Here is a 19,795-nt window from a genome sequence, read left to right as displayed (position 1 = left end):
CTTTAGTAAAAGTGAATAGAAATCTATGAAATTTTAACACAAGGTGTATGACCATAAAAGGAAGGCTGGTATTGATTTTGGGAGTTTTGGTCCCAACATTTTAGGAATTAGGGGCCAAAAAGGGCCCAAATAAGCATTTTCTTGGTTTTCGCACTATAACTTTAGTTTAAGTTAATAGAAATCTATAAAATTTTGACACAAGGTTTATGACCACAAAAGAAAGGTTGGGATTGATTTTGGGAGTTTTGGTTTCAACAGTTTAGGAATTAGGGGCCAAAAAAGGGCCCAAATAAGCATTATTCTTGGTTTTCGCACAATAACTTTAGTTAAAGTAAATAGAAATCTATGAAATTTAAACATAATGTTTATGACCACAAAAGGAAGGTTGGTATTGATTTTTGGAGTTTCGGTCCCAACAGTTTAGGAATTAGGGGCCAAAAAGGGACCCAAATAAGCATTTTTCTTGGTTTTCGCACCATAGCGTTAGTATAAGTAAATAGAAATCTATGAAATTTAAACACAAGGTTTATGACTATAAAAGGAAGGTTGGTTTTGATTTTGGGAGTTTTGGTCCCAACAGTTAAGGAAAAAGGGGCCCAAAGGGTCAAAAATTAAACTTTGTTTGATTTCATCAAAATTGAATAATTGGGGTTCTTTAATATGCCGAATCTAACTGTGTATGTAGATTCTTAATTTTTGGTCCTGTTTTCAAATTGATCTACATTAAGGTCCAAAGGGTCCAAAATTAAACTTAGTTTGATTTTAACAAAAATTGAAACCTTGGGGTTCTTTGATATGCTGAATCTAAAAATGTACTTAGATTTTTGATTATTGGCCCAGTTTTCAAGTTGGCCCAAATTGAGGTCCAAAATTAAACATTGTTTGAATTCATCAAAAATTGAATAATTGGGGTTCTTTGATATGACAGATCTAACTGTGTATGTAGATTCTTAATTTTTGGTCCAGTTTTAAAATTGGTCTAAATTAAAGTGCAAAGGGTCCAAAATTAAACTAAGTTTGATTTTAACAAAAATTAAATTCTTGGGCCTCTTTGATATGCTGAATCTAAACATGTACTTAGATTTTTGATTATGGGCCCAGTTTTCAAGTTGGTCCAAATCAGGATCTAAAATTATTATATTAAGTATTGTGCAATAGCAAGTCTTTTCAATTGCACAGTATTGTGCAATGGCAAGAAATATCTAATTTCACAATATTGTGAAATAGCAAATTTTTTTTTAATTAAGAGTTATCTTTCTTTGTCCAGTATAGTAAGCAAGAAATATCTGCATGAATTTTTTTTAATGTGAGTTATCTTTCTTTGTCCAGAATCAACTTAAATCTTTGTTATATACAATATACAATGTATATTCACTTTTTACTACCAACTGATAAATTTAAATAATCTTTACCATTCAGTGATAACAAGCAGTTTTTTTACATCTTAATATTTTATGATGTATTTAAATGAGTAGTAATTGTTGCAAACTCCATTAGAATATTTTAATTGAAATTAGTTTTGGAATAAGGGAAAGGGGGATGTGAATAAAAAATTGGGTTCAATTTTTCTCATTTGAAATTTCATAAATAAAAAGAAAATTTCTTCAAACATTTTTTTGAGAGGATTAATATTCAACAGCATAGTGAATTGCTCTAAGAGAAAACAAAATTTTAAGTTCATTTGAATACATTCATTCTGTGTCAGAAACCTATGCTGTGTCAACTATTCAATCACAATCCAAATTTAGAGCAGAATCCAGCTTGAATGTTGTGTCCATACTTGCCCCAACCGTTCAGGGTTCAACCTCTGCAGTCGTATAAAGCTACGCCCTGTGGAGCATCTGGTTTATTATTGGCCCAGTTTTCAAGTTAGTCCAATTCGAGGTCCACAATTAAACTTTGTTTGATTTCATCAAAAATTGAATAATTGTGGTTCTTTGACATGCCAAATCTAACTGTGTTAGTAGATTCTAAATTTTTGGTCCCGTTTTCAAATTGGTTTACATTAAGGTCCAAAGGGTCCAAAATTAAACTAAGTTTGATTTTAACAAAAAATAAATTCTTGCTGAATCTAAACATGTACTTAGATTTTTGATTATGGGCAAAGTTTTCAAGTTGGTCCAAATCAGGATTCAAAATTATAAAGTTTTGTGCAATAGCAAGAAATTTTCAATTGCACAGTATTGTTCAATAGCAAGAAATCTTCAATTGACAGTATTGGGCAATAGCAAGAAATATCTAATTTCACAATATTGTGCAATAGCAATCAATTTTCAATTGGAGTTATCTTTCTTTGTCCAGAATAGATATTTGTGCAATAGCAAGATATTTTCAATTGACAGTATTGCGCAATAGCAAGAAATATCTAATTTCACAATATTGTGCAATAGCAATCAATTTTCAATTGGAGTTATCTTTCTTTGTCCAGAATAGATATTTGTGCAATAGCAAGATATTTTCAATATTCTTTGTAAATTTGAGTTATCTTTCTTTGTCCAGAATAGTAGTTGAATCAACTTAAATCATTGTTTTATACAATAATCAATGTATTTTCACCATTACTACCAACTGATAAATTAAAACAATCTTAACCATTCAGTGATAACAAGCACTTTTTTTTTTACATTTTAATATTTTATGATGTATTTAAATGAGCAGTTATTGTTGCAAAGTCCATTAGAAATTTGAAATGAGATCAGTTTTGGAATAAGGGTAAGTTTTTCTATTTCAGATTTCATAAATAAAAATAAAATTTCTTCAAATATTTTTTTGAGAGGATTATTATTCAACAGCATAGTGAATTGCTCAAAGGCAAATTTTTTTTTTAAGTTCATTAGACCACATTCATTCTGTGACAGAAACCTATGCTGTGTCAACTTTTTAATCACAATCCAAATTTAGAGCTGAATCCAGCTTGAATTTTGTGTCCATAATTTCCTCAACCGTTCAGGGTTCAACCTCTGTGGTCGTATAAAGCTGCGCCCTGTGGAGCATCTGGTTGGATATGGAATGTTTAATTCTTATTTCAGGTCGGCCCGCCCGCGAGGGTGTTTTGAAATCACGTGACGTTCAAATATATATATGTCTGGAGTTATATTAATTTCTTTTCAGGGGAGACAGTTGAACAGAGAACATGTGTATTGATCGGAGAAACATGATCACTATTGGTTTTATTATTTACAAGTCATTGATGATGGATAATACGTTCACATGTTTACGGAAGCACAAATTATATATTACTGCAAGTGTGGAAATTTGATTGTAGGAATTCAGCTATATTTACGAATTTAGGAGCAATTTTTTACGTCAATTTTATTTCTCAATCAAGCACACCGCACCTAAAGGGAATGTTTTTTCTTAATTTATTTTATGTATTTTACAGGTTAACTATTGTCGTTCAATGCATTCACACAAACATACTGCTGTTATTTTAGTATCCTAACAAATTGTTCTTCCATTAATTCAAGAAAACACATGAATTGGAGCAGATGTTTGCCGGGATGAATTTCTATTTTAGACATTTGTTTATAAGAAGGATTTCATTTTTTAAATTAAAATGTACAGGACTGGACTTAAAAGACGAAATGGGATTCCTCCAAAAAGAAAGAAACAAAGAAAAAAAAGTGGTGTGTGTTTTTGTGGGGGGAGGGGTTCTGAGAATGGGGAACCTTGGTTGATTAATCACAATAAGATTCATGTATACATCATGATAGCTGCAAAGTTTAAACCTAAAATTAGTTCATTTTGTTCGTTTTGCCGTTTCAGTGGCATGGAACCCTTTAAACCATGACACGTACCATTTCCATAAAAACTTACCACTAATATCATGTCGCGACTAACATTTTGGTCCAATTTTTTTCATACGGCTTACGGTTTAGGTGTTTCAAAGATAATACTACAAATTTATTTGCTGAAGGCAGATAACTCATTTAAAATTTTGACGAATCATTTCAAACCAAATTAGCCAAATATTCTAGAGGATGTAGCGAACAATTTGTAAAAAGAATTTTATCACTATCTTTTTTTTTTAAGAAGGAGATGCAATCTGACGATAAACAGTGAATAGGAAGATAACTCTTACAGAGAAAATGGTTCGGCTTAGCAAGGTGAAATTTAAAAGCGTATAAACTGTACGATACAATATGAGAAATATCTAAGCGACATCTTGCGAAACTAACATTTAAAGCAAGATCAAAACTTGGCGGAAAAAAAAATTAAAAAAATTAATCAGAACAAATACAATAGGTCTTTCCACAGAAAAGTGTATTAAAGACCAAATAATAATCAGAACAAATACAATAGGTCTTTCCACAGAAAAGGGGAAAGACTTAATAATCAGAAGAAAGACAATAGGTCTTTCCACAGAAAAGTGGATAAGTTTCATGTTTAGTTTGGAAGGTTTTTATTTTATTTCAGGTCAAGCCCGTGACTCTTGCGCCAGATTGAGGAGACATCACGTGACGCAGGTTTATAATAACGAAAACTTTATATTTCTTTTTAGGTGGGGATGTTGAACAGACAACATGTATAGAGACAGAATGCACACAATGTAATTTCTTTGTCATTGTAGGAAATTGACATTTTGATCACAGTTCACCAACAGTGCATGCTTTGGATTTAATTTATCTGGTGTAACTTTAAAACACATGTAATGATTATTTTCAGCACCTGTTTGTAACACAGATTAGTATTTCAATCTAGAAGCTGACATTTTATTGTAGGATTTCACTAAGATTTACGAACATAGCAAGCAATTTTTACGGCATTGCCATTTCTTTCCTCTAAGCAAATTCTTGATAGATATTTGCACCAGTTGTTTTTATGAACTTTAGGTACATGTATGCCCTGCTGACTGCAAATTTTCAGGTTGATTGGACTAGTAGTTTTCGAGTGTATCTGATAACAAGCATGTGGATTTTTTTTCAGAAGAGATGTAAAGAACAATATTTATTATTAAATTTCAATTCTTCTTGAATAATTGAGAGTTTATTCCTTCCATATTGTTTTAAATAAACTGTCATACATATTGATTGATTGATTGATTGATATACATATTTGTTTATTGATTGATTGGTTGGTTGGTTTATTACTTAAACACTTGGGAAAGGGTCTCTTGAAAACAAGCGGAAAAAAACCATATGAGACTTTGTACCCCGTATTTATCACACTAGACTGCAACATGATTGCTTAGTTGGTTGATTTATTGGTTGGTTGGTTGATCAATAAAACACGTTGGATAGGGTCTCTTGAAACAGGCGAAAAAGAAACAAATGTTATCTAGGACACCGTATTAAACACACAAGATTGAAACATGGATGCAATGAATGATTGATTGATTGATTGATTGGTTGGTTGATTGAACATGTTGGATAGGGTCAATTGAAACAGGGAAAAAGAAACAAAGAAGATCTTGGACCCTATATTAAACACACAAGACGGAAACATGCATGCACTGATTGATTGATTGATTGGTTGGTTGGTAGATTGATTGATTGGTTGGTTGGTTAATTGATAGATAAAACACGTTGGATAGGGTCTCTTGAAACCAGCGAAAAAGAAACAAATGAGATCTTGGACCCGCTATTAAACACCTGATACAGAAACATGCACACTGATTGATTGATTGATTGATCTTTTGATTGGTTGGTTGGTTGATTAAACATGTTGGATAGGGTCTCTTGAAGCCAGCTAAAGAGAAACAAATGAGATCTTGGACCCCATATTAAACACATGAGACAGAAACATACATGCACTGATTGATTGATTGCTTGGTTGGCATTCAAACACACATAAAAAAAAACTCAAGCAGTGCCAAAATCACATAATTTGTCCCTTTGTAGATGACCTTTGACCTTTGTCAAGGTCAGTGCTCCACAATGTCATTTCAAAAGACCCTATGGGTCAAGGACATTTTGTTTAAGAGTTTTGCCTAATAATGATTTCGTTCAAAATAAAACAGAACATCCTGAGGATATAACGAGTTTCTGATAACAAGAAAAACGGGGAGATAACCCTTATATGGGAAAGTATTTGGTTTCGCAGTGTCAGTTTCAAAAGCGCATAAACTGTTCGATATCATATTTCATTTATCTAAGCAACATCTTGCAAAATAAAAAAACAGCGAAGGAAAAAAAAAGTAATTAAAAAGAGAACAATTGAAGGTCTTTCAACCAATAAGGATCTATATTGATATGAAAATAGTAAAATTCAGTTGAAAATGTCAGTTCCTATGATGTATGAATATGAATTTCGAGCAAAGGTCAAAATCTAGAACGTCCAATTAACCTATGACCTTGACCTTGATTTCAAGGTCATAGACTAAACATCTCAAATCAAAAGACTATAGGTCTTTAATATGTATGGTTCATGAGTAATATCACTTTACGCATAATTCTAAATATAAGAGGGGTGAAAACACCCAGTTATTGTCAACGCACCCTTTCAACCAAAATTTCTAAGTTACGACACGTTGCAACTAACAACTTAGTAAAAATAATTTGTCGATATCTTATAAGGTTAATGAAAATAAGTGAAATAAAGCCAAAATCAAAATTTAGAATTTGACCTGACCTTTGACCTTGCCCTAATGTTCATTTTTGGAAAGATTAGAACTTGTTCTAAATCTTTACTTAGGCACCACCCTCCCTAACAACAGGACAGGTTACCTACTGTTACTTAATGTATTCACACTAAAATATAGTTCCCTATGTTTCTAATGTATGTGCACATAATACACAAATAAACTGAAAAAACTGGGTATATTATTGGAGCAGTTGATTCAAGAATGTATGTCATTAATATAATGTGTGTTGATGTGCAGGCTTTTTTAAAAACATTTTGATTAGGTAAGTGGGTATTGATTCAACTAGTATGATTGACAACTGTCATTATCACTAAACAATCAGAGACAAGGTGGACCTTTAATTACAATGCCCCACCTCCTTAACTGCCAATCAAATTGACCACATTACCTATCAATCTCAGTCTTACCTAATTATACACACCAATATGCATCTAATTCTTAATACACAAGTATTTGACTTCATAATTGAATACACAAATGTGTATATTATTTGTTTGATATTAATAAGGATGGTAGATTTATTTATTGCCAATTACTTTTGATCTACATTACATAAAGTGATTCTGTAAATTAAATCTGAAAGACAAATGATTAATGGATTAACAAGATCTTAAAAAATGAATTATGAATATAAATATGAATATATAAAAGGTAATCAAGTATGGCGTATAATTTACTTGATAAATATCCAACAATCATCTGTAATTAATCAACAATTTAGATTAGTTCACTTTTTTTATCAGGAATTGGCTTGAAACAGTTTTAAAATTTATAAACTTTTAATTATAACAAACCAATTTGTTTATTAGTTTATTTTCCATCAATCATTATGTGTATTTCAGTCATTTGAATTTTTATTAGAAGTAGATATATATTTTTGCAATCAAGAAAGAATCCACATTTCAATAAAATAAGTTTTTTAATTGGTTTACGGTGAAAAATAAAATTGAAAATGCCCTGTGTTGAAAAATACTTTAAAATTTGATCAAAAGGCACTCTAAAACTTTTAATTTTCAATGCCATATAACCTCTGTTTCAACTTACAAAATGCCCGAAACATCATTTTTAGATTATTTTTGTTGGCACTTGAAGCTTTTAACTGTTGGTCTAAATGTATGTCTTACAATGATAGTTGGTAACAGTTACTAGAAGAATTTTTGCATTTGTTTGTTTTTTTGAAACATGTTCACATTCGGCAACATAATTTTGATTAGATAGAAACAGCAGTTTAAATAAAATTGTGCAAATTTAGAGACCCATATTATTTAATTTGAGCTCATTTTATCCTCATACTGGAAAAGCAAGTACTTCTTTCTAAAGACCAGCTGCTGCTGTACATTTGTGTAAATGCAATTTTCAGCAATAGTGCTTTATAAATGTTCATTTTCCCCTACCATTATCATACCTTAGTATGAAATAATTCTAACTACTGTTCTAATCTTTCCATGAGTGATATCCATCACTTTGATTTTGGACCAAGGCTCTGAAATCAAAAGACCCTAGGTCTCTATCACTTATGGTTTTCCAGTTAGAAATACATATCACTTATATCATATAAAAAAGGGGGATAACTCTCATATGGAGTCTCCAGATAGCTTCGGTAAAAATAAAACAGAACATCCTTAGGATATAACGAGTAATTTGGAAAAATAAATTTGTTGGTTTCTTATACGCTTGCAAAGCCTTAGAGATCACAAGAAAAACAGTGTTTGGGGAGATAACTCTTATATGGTAAAGTAAATGGTTAAGCAGTGTCAGTTTCAAAAGGGTATAAACTCATCGATATCACATTCCAAATATCTAATCGACATCTTGCGAAACCAAAAAACAGCGTAGAAAAAAAATAAGGCGGAAGAAAAAAAAATAAAAAAAATAATAATAATCAGAAGAAAACCAATAGGTCTTTCAACCGAAAAGGTTAAAAGACCTAATAATTAAAAACCAATTGTTCAGAGAACCATTGATGGTTTTTCCACCAGTAAAGATCTTTTTTATATATAAATATTAAAATTCGGTATTAAGTGTCAATTTTACCATGAAATGACAGCTTATTGAATGCTGATTCCAAAAATATATGGTTTCTATACAAAAAGATATAAATAAGGGAGATCATTTTTTACTTCCGGTTTAAAAGATGTTACTTCCGGTATTATGATTGTTTACTTGACACTAATTCCAAAAATAGATGGTTCTATATACTTTTACATTAAATAAGTACAAAAAATTGATACTTCCGGTTTACAAAATCACTTCCGGTTTGGCTTTTTCAAGGTCACATTGCTTGCAACCTTTTGCAAAAAGTCCCATGGCTTTATCATGTATACATAAGAGGAAAGAGCAAAGGTCAAAATCTAGAACCTCAAATTTACCTATGACCTTGAGGTCAATTTCAAGGTCATCAACCAAGGACCTCAAATCAAAAGACTCTAGGCCTCTGCTTTATATTGTTAATGAATTATATTACCATACAACTAGAATTAGATATAAAAGGGGGAAAAATTCGCATTAAATGTTAGGTACCCTTTTAAAGGGGCTCTAGCTGTCAAATTCATGGTCACCGATTTGACTCAAATTCTCATATTTGAATTATAGCAATGTAAAACATTTTTCCTAACTACCAAAAGTCTAAATTAAACAGTATACAGAGCATGATATAGATTATATTTAGGTTCGTTTCGTGTGTATGATAGTCTAGACGCCATCTAATTAACTATTGATTTGACCTGAGGTTACCATATCAGTTATTATGAGCGATGTAAACATAAATAACGATATGAATAGATTAAACCAACACGTGCAATTGGATTTTTATAGGCCTGTTTGGTTTTATCTTATAGATTAAAAATTTATGTGTCTCATTGTTTCTAACCGTATAAGAATGTTTTTATATAGATAGAATCAGTAATCAAATGATTTACCGTAGTTTCACTTTCATTGTTGACATTCTTTTTCTTTAAATAACCTGTACATGTATAATGCATGCGTTGTCAATCTCTAGCGAGGGGTTAAATTGAAGTTCACATGAATACGGATTTAATGAGGTCGGCTATTTCACTTGCAAGTGAAACAGTAATTATCAATGTTTCATCGCTTAATTTGACAAAATTTAACCACTTTAGTTGCTAAAAGCGAATTATTATTTCACTATTTCACTTTCATTATTGATGGAACTAAAAAAAATCTTACTTAAGATTTTTTATATATCTCGTAGCTAGTGCCCCTTTAAGTAAAATTTACGTGTTATGACAAGTCGCAACAAACAATTGTCTGAAACTATTTTGTCGATATCTTGTATGAATTTTGAAAATAAGAGTTAACAAGCCAAAATCAAAAATTTTATTCTGACCTTGACCCTTGACCTCATTTTAATTTTGTTGGACTAAGGACCTCAAATCAAAAGACCCTAGGCCTCTTTCAAATATGTTTTTCCAGTTACAAATTTATTTCACTTATTTCAATACATTAGGGGAAATAACTCTCATAGTGTGGTCAAAATAAAACCTAACATCCTGAGGATATAACGAGCAATTTGGAAAAATTAATTTGTACCTTTCTTTTTCGGTTGTGGAGGAGATCTGATAACAAGAAAAACAGACGTGTTTGGGGAGATAACTCTTACAAAGAAAAGTGTTTAGTTAAACAGGGTCAGTTTCAAAAGCGTAAAGTCTGTATGATATCATATACACAAAAGAACTAAGCGACATCTTGTGAAACTTTTTTACAATGCAAGAAAAAAATTAGGCGGAAGAAAAAAAAAGAAAAAAAATTAATCAGAACAAATTCAATAGATCTTTCCACACGGAAAGGTGGGTAGACTTATTAATAATAATCAGAACAAAACCAATAGGTCTTTTAACCGAAAAGGTTGAAAGACCTAATAAAGGACTGAAAATTCATTTCTATAATTAAGATGGTACCCAACACCTTGACTTGTATTACAGTTAAGTCGGCTTCATATCTTGACTTACATCTAGAAATTGACAATGAAGGTCGTTTGAAAACAAAACTTTACGACAAAAGAGATGATTTTGGCTTTCCAGTTGTATACTTTCCATTTCTAAGTAGCAACATTCCAGCAGCACCTGCATACGGACTATATATCTCCCAATTCATACGATATTCCCGTGCTTGCATTTCCTATCATGATTTTCTTGATAGAGAGTTGCTGCTCACAAGGAAGCTAGTAAACCAAGAGTTCCAAATGGTGAAGTTGAAATCATCCATTTGTAAATTTTACGGACGCCATCACGAGTTGGTTGACCGTTATGGAATAACCGTTTCACAAATGATATCGGATATGTTCCTTAAGTCGTAACTACAATCCCCTTCCCTTTCATGAATGTGACCTACCGAATTAGACTTTTAACGGGATTTGTTATCACACAAGCAACACGACGGGTGCTAGTCCAAATAATTATGACGTCTGGCAAGGCTATTTTATTTTTTCTGGGACACATTCCTACGTAGGAAGGCATCCCAGAAAAAAAATTACCTTGCCAGACGTCATAATTTTTTGGACTAGACGGGTGCCACATGTGGAGCAGGATCTGCTTACCCTTCCGGATCACTTGAGATCACTCCTAGTTTTTGGTGGGGTTCGTGTTGTTTGTTCTTTAGTTTTCTATGTTGTGTCATGTGTACTATTGTTTGTCTGTTTGTCTTTTTCATATTTAGCCATGTCGTTGTCAGTATGAGTTTGCCTGTCCCTTTGGTATCTTTCGTCCATCTTTTAAGTTTGCTTGTTTAATTTTCATAAAATTTAGACAAAATGTTTACTTTGACCCTTGGACAAAAATATAAAAATTTCAACAACAAAAAAAATCAACCGCTTATTGAGAAAAAAATCATTGGTATATAGCAGTTTGATAAACACTTATTTTGATCATTGAGAAGCTTTATATTTCCTTAACAATACAACGTGATTAAAACGTTGAGCTGATTTTGACAGAGTTATCTTCCTGTAGTGTTAGGTACCACCTTAAGAAGGGAGACAAAACAAATATTTGTTTCTATTAGTAATACCGTATAGCGGGTTATTTTCGCGGGGTGTAAATTTTCGCTTATTTTCGCGGATAGAACAAAATCGCCAAAATAAATTCCGCCAATTTAAAAGTGTACATGCAAAGGTAATGTTAAAAATGTTGAATCCGCCAAAATATTTCGTATACATTATTCAATGAAAATCGCGAAATTTTACACCCGCGAAAATAACCCGCTATACGGTAGGTAAAATTAATAAAAAAAAAAATTAAAAAAATGTTTATGCTTTTCCTTTATGTTATTGAACAGTTGATAAAAAAAGTTCCCCCCACAAATGATGAATTGTCAGTGCTTATATATCCTGATATGATCCAGAAAATGATAATGCCCCTGAAAAAGTGAAAACATAAATCAGAAAAGATACTGAGATGTCAGCAAACGCTTGTCCGATTGTCCGGCAACAGAGTGGAAAAAGGTCGGACAAGTAAAAGGCTTTAAGCTGCATCAAGCTCTCAGATCAACCTTGTCCGTCGGGACAAGTACAATTATTCTGCAGGAAATCAATTTAATCCAACTTTGATGAACAAAGTAATTATAAACAAAACCCAAGAAAACAAATATTATTTGACATGTTTCTGTATTCTGTTTATTCAAATGCAAAACCTTTTTCTTCAACATGTTTACTTGCAATCAATAATTTTTAACTGGTTCTTTGTCAGGTACTTTTTAGCAGGTAAAAGGTATACTATTCTCGGAAACCAGTCTTACTGATCCGAATCGATGATGCGCTTTGTAGATAAGGTAATTCGTCACCTCAAAGATTCAGCTCTAAGTTTAATAGACAGTTTGGCACCGTATGAGACATATTTAGTAGACATGATTGATAGGCAGTTTGACAAACCAGGAGACATTTCGGGACCAAGACAAATCAGAATCTCATTTTGCCACCCTATTCTGTTCCTTATAATAGAAACAATAGCGGTAATTTTTTTAATTTTTTTTTTTTTTTTATTTACCATAAAATTCACAAAATCATATTTGATCATGAGTAAAAAAAATAAAAAAAAATACAATACTTGCAATATGGTGACCTATAGTTTATTTCTGTGTCATTTGTCTCTTGTAGAGAGTTGTCTCATTGTCAGTCAGACCTTATGATGGCTTATCTTCTTTTTATTGATTGCATTTGAATAAAAAAAAATCATCTAAAAAAAAAACAGAATAAAAATCCAATGAGTGTACATGGCTATCAGATGTTGCCTCATGTTTAGAGTCTGATTATATGAGACTGGCATTGATGAAAACTAGAAACTGATCCATGTGATATGACTAGTTTCGCAGTTGTACTTAACTACTATTTTTTTCAAAAGAAATACATCAAATTCTGTTATATTGTTTCAATTTGTTTTGCTCCTTTAATTAACTAAAAATGTAAAAAGTTTATTTTTAATAGTAACAATTTCATTTGTTAACAAGTAAATTTTGGTATGTATTTGTCCTACAGTCAAGTTGAAAAAAAAGTTATTGTATAGGCTTGTCAATTGCCAATTTTCTTAACCTTTTATTATCTCTTTATTACACAGAGTCGAGGCTCTGTGTCGATCAGTGTTTTTTAAAGCTTAATACTTTGATCTCATACCAAAGTTCATTAAAAATAACATACAATTTTATAAATTCTGCAATACGGTCAACGGAAGTATTTATTGAGTTAAATATCTTTGAAATGCAATAGTTTTGTATTTCGTCTATTGAATTAATTTTCTAGATTGTGTAGTTTTTATACGACCACAAAACAAAATGTGCTTTCGTATATTGGTATCACGTCGTCGTTGTCGTCGTCGTCGTGGTCAGCTTCATCCGAAAACACTTAGTTTCCGGACAATAACTTTAGTTTAAGTGAATGGATCTCTATGAAATTAAAACACAAGTTTTGAAACCACAAAAGGAAAGTTGTGATTGATTTTGGGGGTTCTGGTCTTAACAGTTTAGGAACAAGGGGCTCAAAAGGGGTCAACATAAGTATTTATTCTAGTTTCCAGACAATAACTTGTGTGTAAATGTATGGATCTTTCTGAAATTTTATCACAAGGTTACATACCAAGAAAGGAAGATTGGGATCGATTTTGGGGGTTATGGCCCAAACTGTCTGGGGAAAAAGGGGCCAAGAACAATACTGTTCCAATACTTTGTATACTAGTAAATTGCTTATTTTTTTACCAATTTCAATGGGTTTTTATTCTTTATGTTCTTTAATATGCGGAATTTAACTGTATTAAGATTTTGGAATATGGTCCCGCTTTTTTCAAATTGGTTCACATAAGGTCCAAGGGTCCAAAATTAAACTTTTTGTTTTCATCAAAAATTGAATAATTGAGGTTCTTTGATATGCCGAATCTAACTGTGTATTTATATTTTTAATTTTCGGTCACGTTTTCAAATAGGTCTACATTAAGGTCCAAAGGGTCCAAAATTAAACTTAGTTTGATTTTAACAATAATTGAATAAATGGGGTTCTTTGATATGCTTAATCTAACTGTGTATTTAGATTTTTGATATTTGGACCCTGATATCAAATTGGTCTACATGAGGTCCAAAGGGTCAAAAATTAAACTTTGTTTGATTTCATTAAAAAATCAATTCTTGGGAATTTGATATGCTGAATCAATCCATGTATTTAGAATTGGGATATTGGACCATAGTAGGTAACTTAGATTTTTTAAGTTCATTTGACCACATTCATTCTGTGTCAGAAACCTATGCTGTATCAAATATTTAATCACAATCCAAATTCAGAGATGTATGAAGCTTGAATGTTGTGTCATACTGGCCCCAATCATTCAGAGGTAGACCTCTGGGGTCGTATCAAGCTGTGCCCTGTGGAGCATTTTATTAAGACATAAAAGAAGAAAGCATTATGTCATGCTGGAAAAATTCAATTATTTTTTCCCAAATATCAGTAACAAATAACACCAAATGACTGTTTTCACACTCTTATGTTAAACTGGCTGTGCACCAATATACTATTGACCGTCAAAGAATTTTCATTGGCAAAAAAATCTTTACAGGACCAAATACTAAAATATTATAAAAACAAGACCTCTGACAAGGTTCACCATGAGAAACCAATATCAGTCCTGAGAACTGATATTGGTCGAGTAGTACTAGTGATACAGCATGCGATACAGATTTTGTCATGTATTATTCTATTTATCATATATTTAAATATAATCAGATGCATGGGATATACCCTTTTCATAAATCGTCCATAAATTATAAAAAAAAAACCTGAACTTTCCAGCTGACTTTTTTAGCTCACCGTTCTGTTGTCAACCGTCTAGTGTAAACTATTTCAAACATATTCTCATCTGAAACTACTGAACCAATTCCTATCAAACTTTAGCTGAATGATCCTTAGAGTATCTAGAATAGAGTTTGTGTTTAATTTTCTGTTTAGTCTAAAACATGGCCATGGATACGATACAGGATAGGTGGTACAGACTGGAAAAAACCCCTTTATTATATATACAAAATAGCTGTATTTTTTACTTAATATAAGATAAATATATAGAAGACAAACGCATCAAAATTAAACTACATTTTTTTTTGGTACTGAACCCTCCATTTTTTGTTAATCCACAGATCAAACATGTAGGACATATATTTAATGTCATTTTACATGTATAATTATTGGAAATGTATGATTGTTTTGTTATGTGAATTGTTGATAATTACTAGGGATGTCAACAAGAACTTGAGTATTCAAGTATCGCTCAAAATTACCCAATATGAAACACCAAAATGATACTTGACTTATCGTTTTCCTATTATGGTTTGGCTTTCTTCAGCTTAAATAAAAAAAATAATTAAACTGTCATTTAAAATTCTTCTAAACAAAATTATGCTATGAACAGGAGCACCTTTTCAAGGCTTACACTTGTGTCTTTTACGGTTCTCAAATACTGTTGTTTGAGTAATCATTTTTCTATACATATTTACCAATAACTTGATTTGATTATTGCCAGTTTACATAATTAGTCCATCAAGTGAGTGAGCTATTAATTATAATATGAATTTCCTGGAACTATTATCTAGTCCTAGGTAATAATGTTGAGGGTTTGACGTTTCCTTTTTGTTAAATTTACCCCAGTATTGCTTGGAAAAACTGAGTTGACATCCCTGATAATTACCCTACTTTTCAGAAAGATGAAGATGAAATAGAATATTACATGTTGTATGCTTTTTTTTTTATACAGGGATGGTTACCACAGCAGGCTATCGATGTGGGACTAACAGGAGTAATGCTTGACTACTTAAAGTATCTTAGAATACACATTGAAGATCTCAAAAATAGGGAAAAATCCTGAGAATATAGAAAAGGAGAGAAAGAATTGTGTTTTCATTTTAACAAAATAAGCATTCTGTGATTACAGTGATTTAAAATTAAGGTTGATTTGATTACATGTTATTGTATGACAGAAGAATAAGTCACTTATTATGTGTATGAAGTTAAAGATTTTTGGTATGTGTGAAATTTGCGATGATATATATATATATATAGATGGATAACCTTTGTTTTTAAATAGTTAGATAATGACCCATGTAAATATTTTCAATTTTATTTGTAGATCTTAACTCAAAAAACAACATTTTAACAGAATTTTATCTTATTTTCGTGTGGGCAGTGTAAATTATGTCCTTATGTTTAATTTGTTCTAATAAGACAATTTATTAAGTTTCATGGATTGTCTCTGAGAGTCATGGGTTCAAGCAGCTTGTTTTGTGACATTTGAAGGCTCCTCAAAATATCATAAAATCCTCATGTTAAAAATGTTTAAAATATTAACTGTATTGATACAATATATATTTTTGAATCGCCAGTAGTTAATCTTGATGATAAATTGATGGGGTTAAGGTTTAGTGCAAACGGGACGTATATTAATTTATGATATACGATTATCCATCGGTCCGTGCGTCTTACCGTCCGTCGTCAACATGTCGGACATTAACCTAAAAATGTATTCACCAAATTGCATTCTGGTGAATTGTTTATATCTATCGAACAGCGGTATACTAATGTTGCCTTTATTTATATATTTTTTTGATTTTTATACGACCGCAAATTTTGAAAAAATTTTCGTCGTATATTGCTATCACGTTGGCGTCGTCGTCGTAATATTTTATGATGTATTTAAATGAGTAGTAATTGTTGCAAACTCCATTAGAATATTTTAATTGAAATTAGTTTTGGAATAAGGGAAAGGGGGATGTGATTAAAAAATTGGGTTCAATTTTTCTCATTTGAAATTTCATAAATAAAAAGAAAATTTCTTCAAACATTTTTTTGAGAGGATTAATATTCAACAGCATAGTGAATTGCTCTAAGAGAAAACAAAAATATTAAGTTCATTTGAATACATTCATTCTGTGTCAGAAACCTATGCTGTGTCAACTATATAATCACAATCCAAATTTAGAGCGGAATCCAGCTTGAATGTTGTGTCCATACTTGCCCCAACCGTTCAGGGTTCAACCTCTGCGGTCGTATAAAGCTACGCCCTGCGGAGCATCTGGTTTAAATTTCAGATTTTACATTTCCGAGTTGTGGGATCTTCATTAAAAAAAGGGTGATTTTCCAGTTTTCGGACAATCACTCAAAAAAGCCTAAGGTTCATGAAACTTTGGTGAATTTCTGATATTACATTGAGAAGTCATTGAACTTCATTCTTCAAAAACATCATGGGCCTATCATGGGCTCATGGCGCAGCTGTTTATCAATTGAAGAGACAATTTTCTCATAGAAATCAAAGCTCCTGCAGATGCATATAAATAAAGGCAACAGTAGTATACCACTGTTCAATCTCATATATCCATGGACAAAAAAAAATCGGGGTAACAAACTAAAACCGAGGGAAACCCATAAAAATATTATCGAACAAAGACACAACACTAAAATTTAACACACACAGAAACGGACCAAGCATTAGACAAAATCCCACGAGAATAACAAATATAACATCAAAACCAAATACATGAATTTGGGATTGACAATAACCTTGACACGTCTTATCGCAATGTGAATTTACACTAAAAAATAAGAGAAAACAAACGACGCAACGTTAAAATGAAACACACACAGAAACGAACAATAATATAACAATGGCAGTATTCCTGACTTGGTACAGGACATTTAGGAAAAAATGATGGGTTGAACATTGTTTTGTGGCATGCCAAACCTCGCACTTTAATGGCAATGTTAAACTAACATTGAAATGACAACATAATATTACAGGTCTACAATACAAATAAATAGGAGAACGTATTAGACAAAGAAACACGTCATGATTAATAGATAACAAAAAGCATAAGGTTTAAACTAAAACAAATACTTGTTGATAAAAATAAAACATTTTTAAATGTGAACCAAGTACTGCAGTTACTGATATTAAGCTTACTATGAATTGGCAATTAACTCACTCTTCAAATTGAAGAAATAGAAAAAAAACATGAAATTAAAAATGAAAGTAAATATTGTTCAAATTGTACAACAAAACTAGGTAAACTTTAATCAATTATTGTAATTTAAAGTAATATGCTTTTTGTTACTGTTTTGTTACTCAGTAATAAAAAATCTTGCTCTTAGTTATCATCTCTGATCAACTGATTATTTATCAGGTTAATATTTAAGGTGAGTTAAAAATGTGACATAATTATATAGAGTATCTAGTGCTATATTTCCTCTAAACTTCATGGCAATATGTATGAACTTATCATGATAAAATAGTTTACAATGGTTATCTTTTCTTTTGCCTAAATTTATGTTTGGGTTGAATGTGATACAGACAGACATCAGAATTCCTCCATCTCCTCATTGTAGCTGGGAACAGTAAGAGGAAACAAACAAGCAGTTTGAATAATATACTATTACAGAGGAAAAGTAGCAAGTGCATCATAGCAATATACTTTTTTTTATATAGTTACTTAATAAACAATGACATTTATAATTTAATTTGCTGTTTCTCTTCTGATTTGCATTTATTTGTTCACTTTGACATGGTCAAAAAGTGAGACCTAGGCAATGTATTATTCTGTGCTTAGGTAAGATTAAGAGTGTTAACATGTTAATTACACCATTAAATTTATTGAAGAGACTATAAGCATCTTTAAAACAAAAGAGTACTTTACAAAGTCACTAGAGTTATCTTTTCTTTGTGCATTAAATTGATCATCAACATTAATTAAAATGTCTACTTTTGTAATATGAATAAGTCTTTAAAATATATCATATTTCTCTAGCTGAATGAACATGACAAACAACAACATATTTTTTGAAGTGACCATCATTGGATTAGACTGTCCTCAGATCACGGGTATAATTCTGTCCCTTTTCCGAAAGCAAAGAATTGAAAATGGAAAAGTAAAATTGTCTGATTGTTTTTTTCACACAAATTCTTCTGGCATTTGTCCTTTCTGCAGCACATTTAAAAGTTCAATTCCAGATGCCCCTTTCTTGGTCATAGAATTTGCAATCTGAACTTTTCCTGGACACCATTTAACTTCAACTCAATTTTTCTGAAGCATTGCAGATGCAATGTCAATTCTAAGCCTTTTATCTTCAACCAATTTTGTGGATTTAATTGCCGCAGTGACACTTTTGTTATACAAAGTTTTGATCATCATCAAACATGGCCACCATGGCTAAAAATGGAACATAGGGGTCAAATGCAGTTTTTGGCTTATATCTCAAAATCAAAAGCTTTTAAAGCAAATCTGACATGGGCTAAATTTGTTCACTTGGTCAAAATAATCGGCCCTGAAATCATCAGACAAATCGAACAACCCATTGTTTAACTGCTGCCACTCAATTGGTAGTTTTAATACAGTTTTTGGTGGAAGAAGACTTCAAGTCTTCTGAAGGCCAATAGGGCTGACCATTGAGCCTCCGTATGCCGCATTCGTATTTGTTCATACTTTGCCAAAAGGTAGTATCTATTGATATATGTTAAAAAATATAATAAAAATGATAGGTCACCGCGCATTTTCTCAAGCTACAGGTGGTGACAAAATGACACATTTTGTATGGATTATACAGAAAAAAACACCATTTTGGGATTAAAAACTAAACAAAATGATAGAATTGTAAAATACTTAAGGAAAAGATAGCTTTTAGACAATGCTTTGAGAATATCAAAAGAAAAGATAGGGTCACCGTACGTTTTTCCCGGCTAAAATACA

The 19,795-nt window shown here is 31.6% G+C and overlaps 1 protein-coding gene across 4 annotated transcripts in view; it reads left to right on the top strand.

Annotated features, from left to right (window-relative positions):
• Positions 1–18,569, top strand: part of LOC134708037 (steroidogenic acute regulatory protein-like) — a 116,392-nt gene extending 97,823 nt beyond the window's left edge. For all 4 annotated transcript variants that reach the window (XM_063568289.1, XM_063568286.1, XM_063568287.1 and 1 more), the window contains exon 14: positions 15,817–18,569. In XM_063568289.1, coding sequence (XP_063424359.1) covers positions 15,817–15,927 — 111 coding nt within the window. In that variant the 3' untranslated portion in view covers positions 15,928–18,569. The remainder of the gene's footprint in view (positions 1–15,816) is intronic.
• The last annotated feature ends 1,226 nt before the right edge of the window (positions 18,570–19,795 follow it).

Source organism: Mytilus trossulus, chromosome 2, assembly GCF_036588685.1.
Source record: "Mytilus trossulus isolate FHL-02 chromosome 2, PNRI_Mtr1.1.1.hap1, whole genome shotgun sequence".
Lineage (NCBI taxonomy): Eukaryota > Metazoa > Mollusca > Bivalvia > Mytilida > Mytilidae > Mytilus > Mytilus trossulus.
The sequence above is the reverse complement of the archived record's forward strand: the minus strand, read 5'-3'. Positions and strand labels throughout refer to the sequence as shown.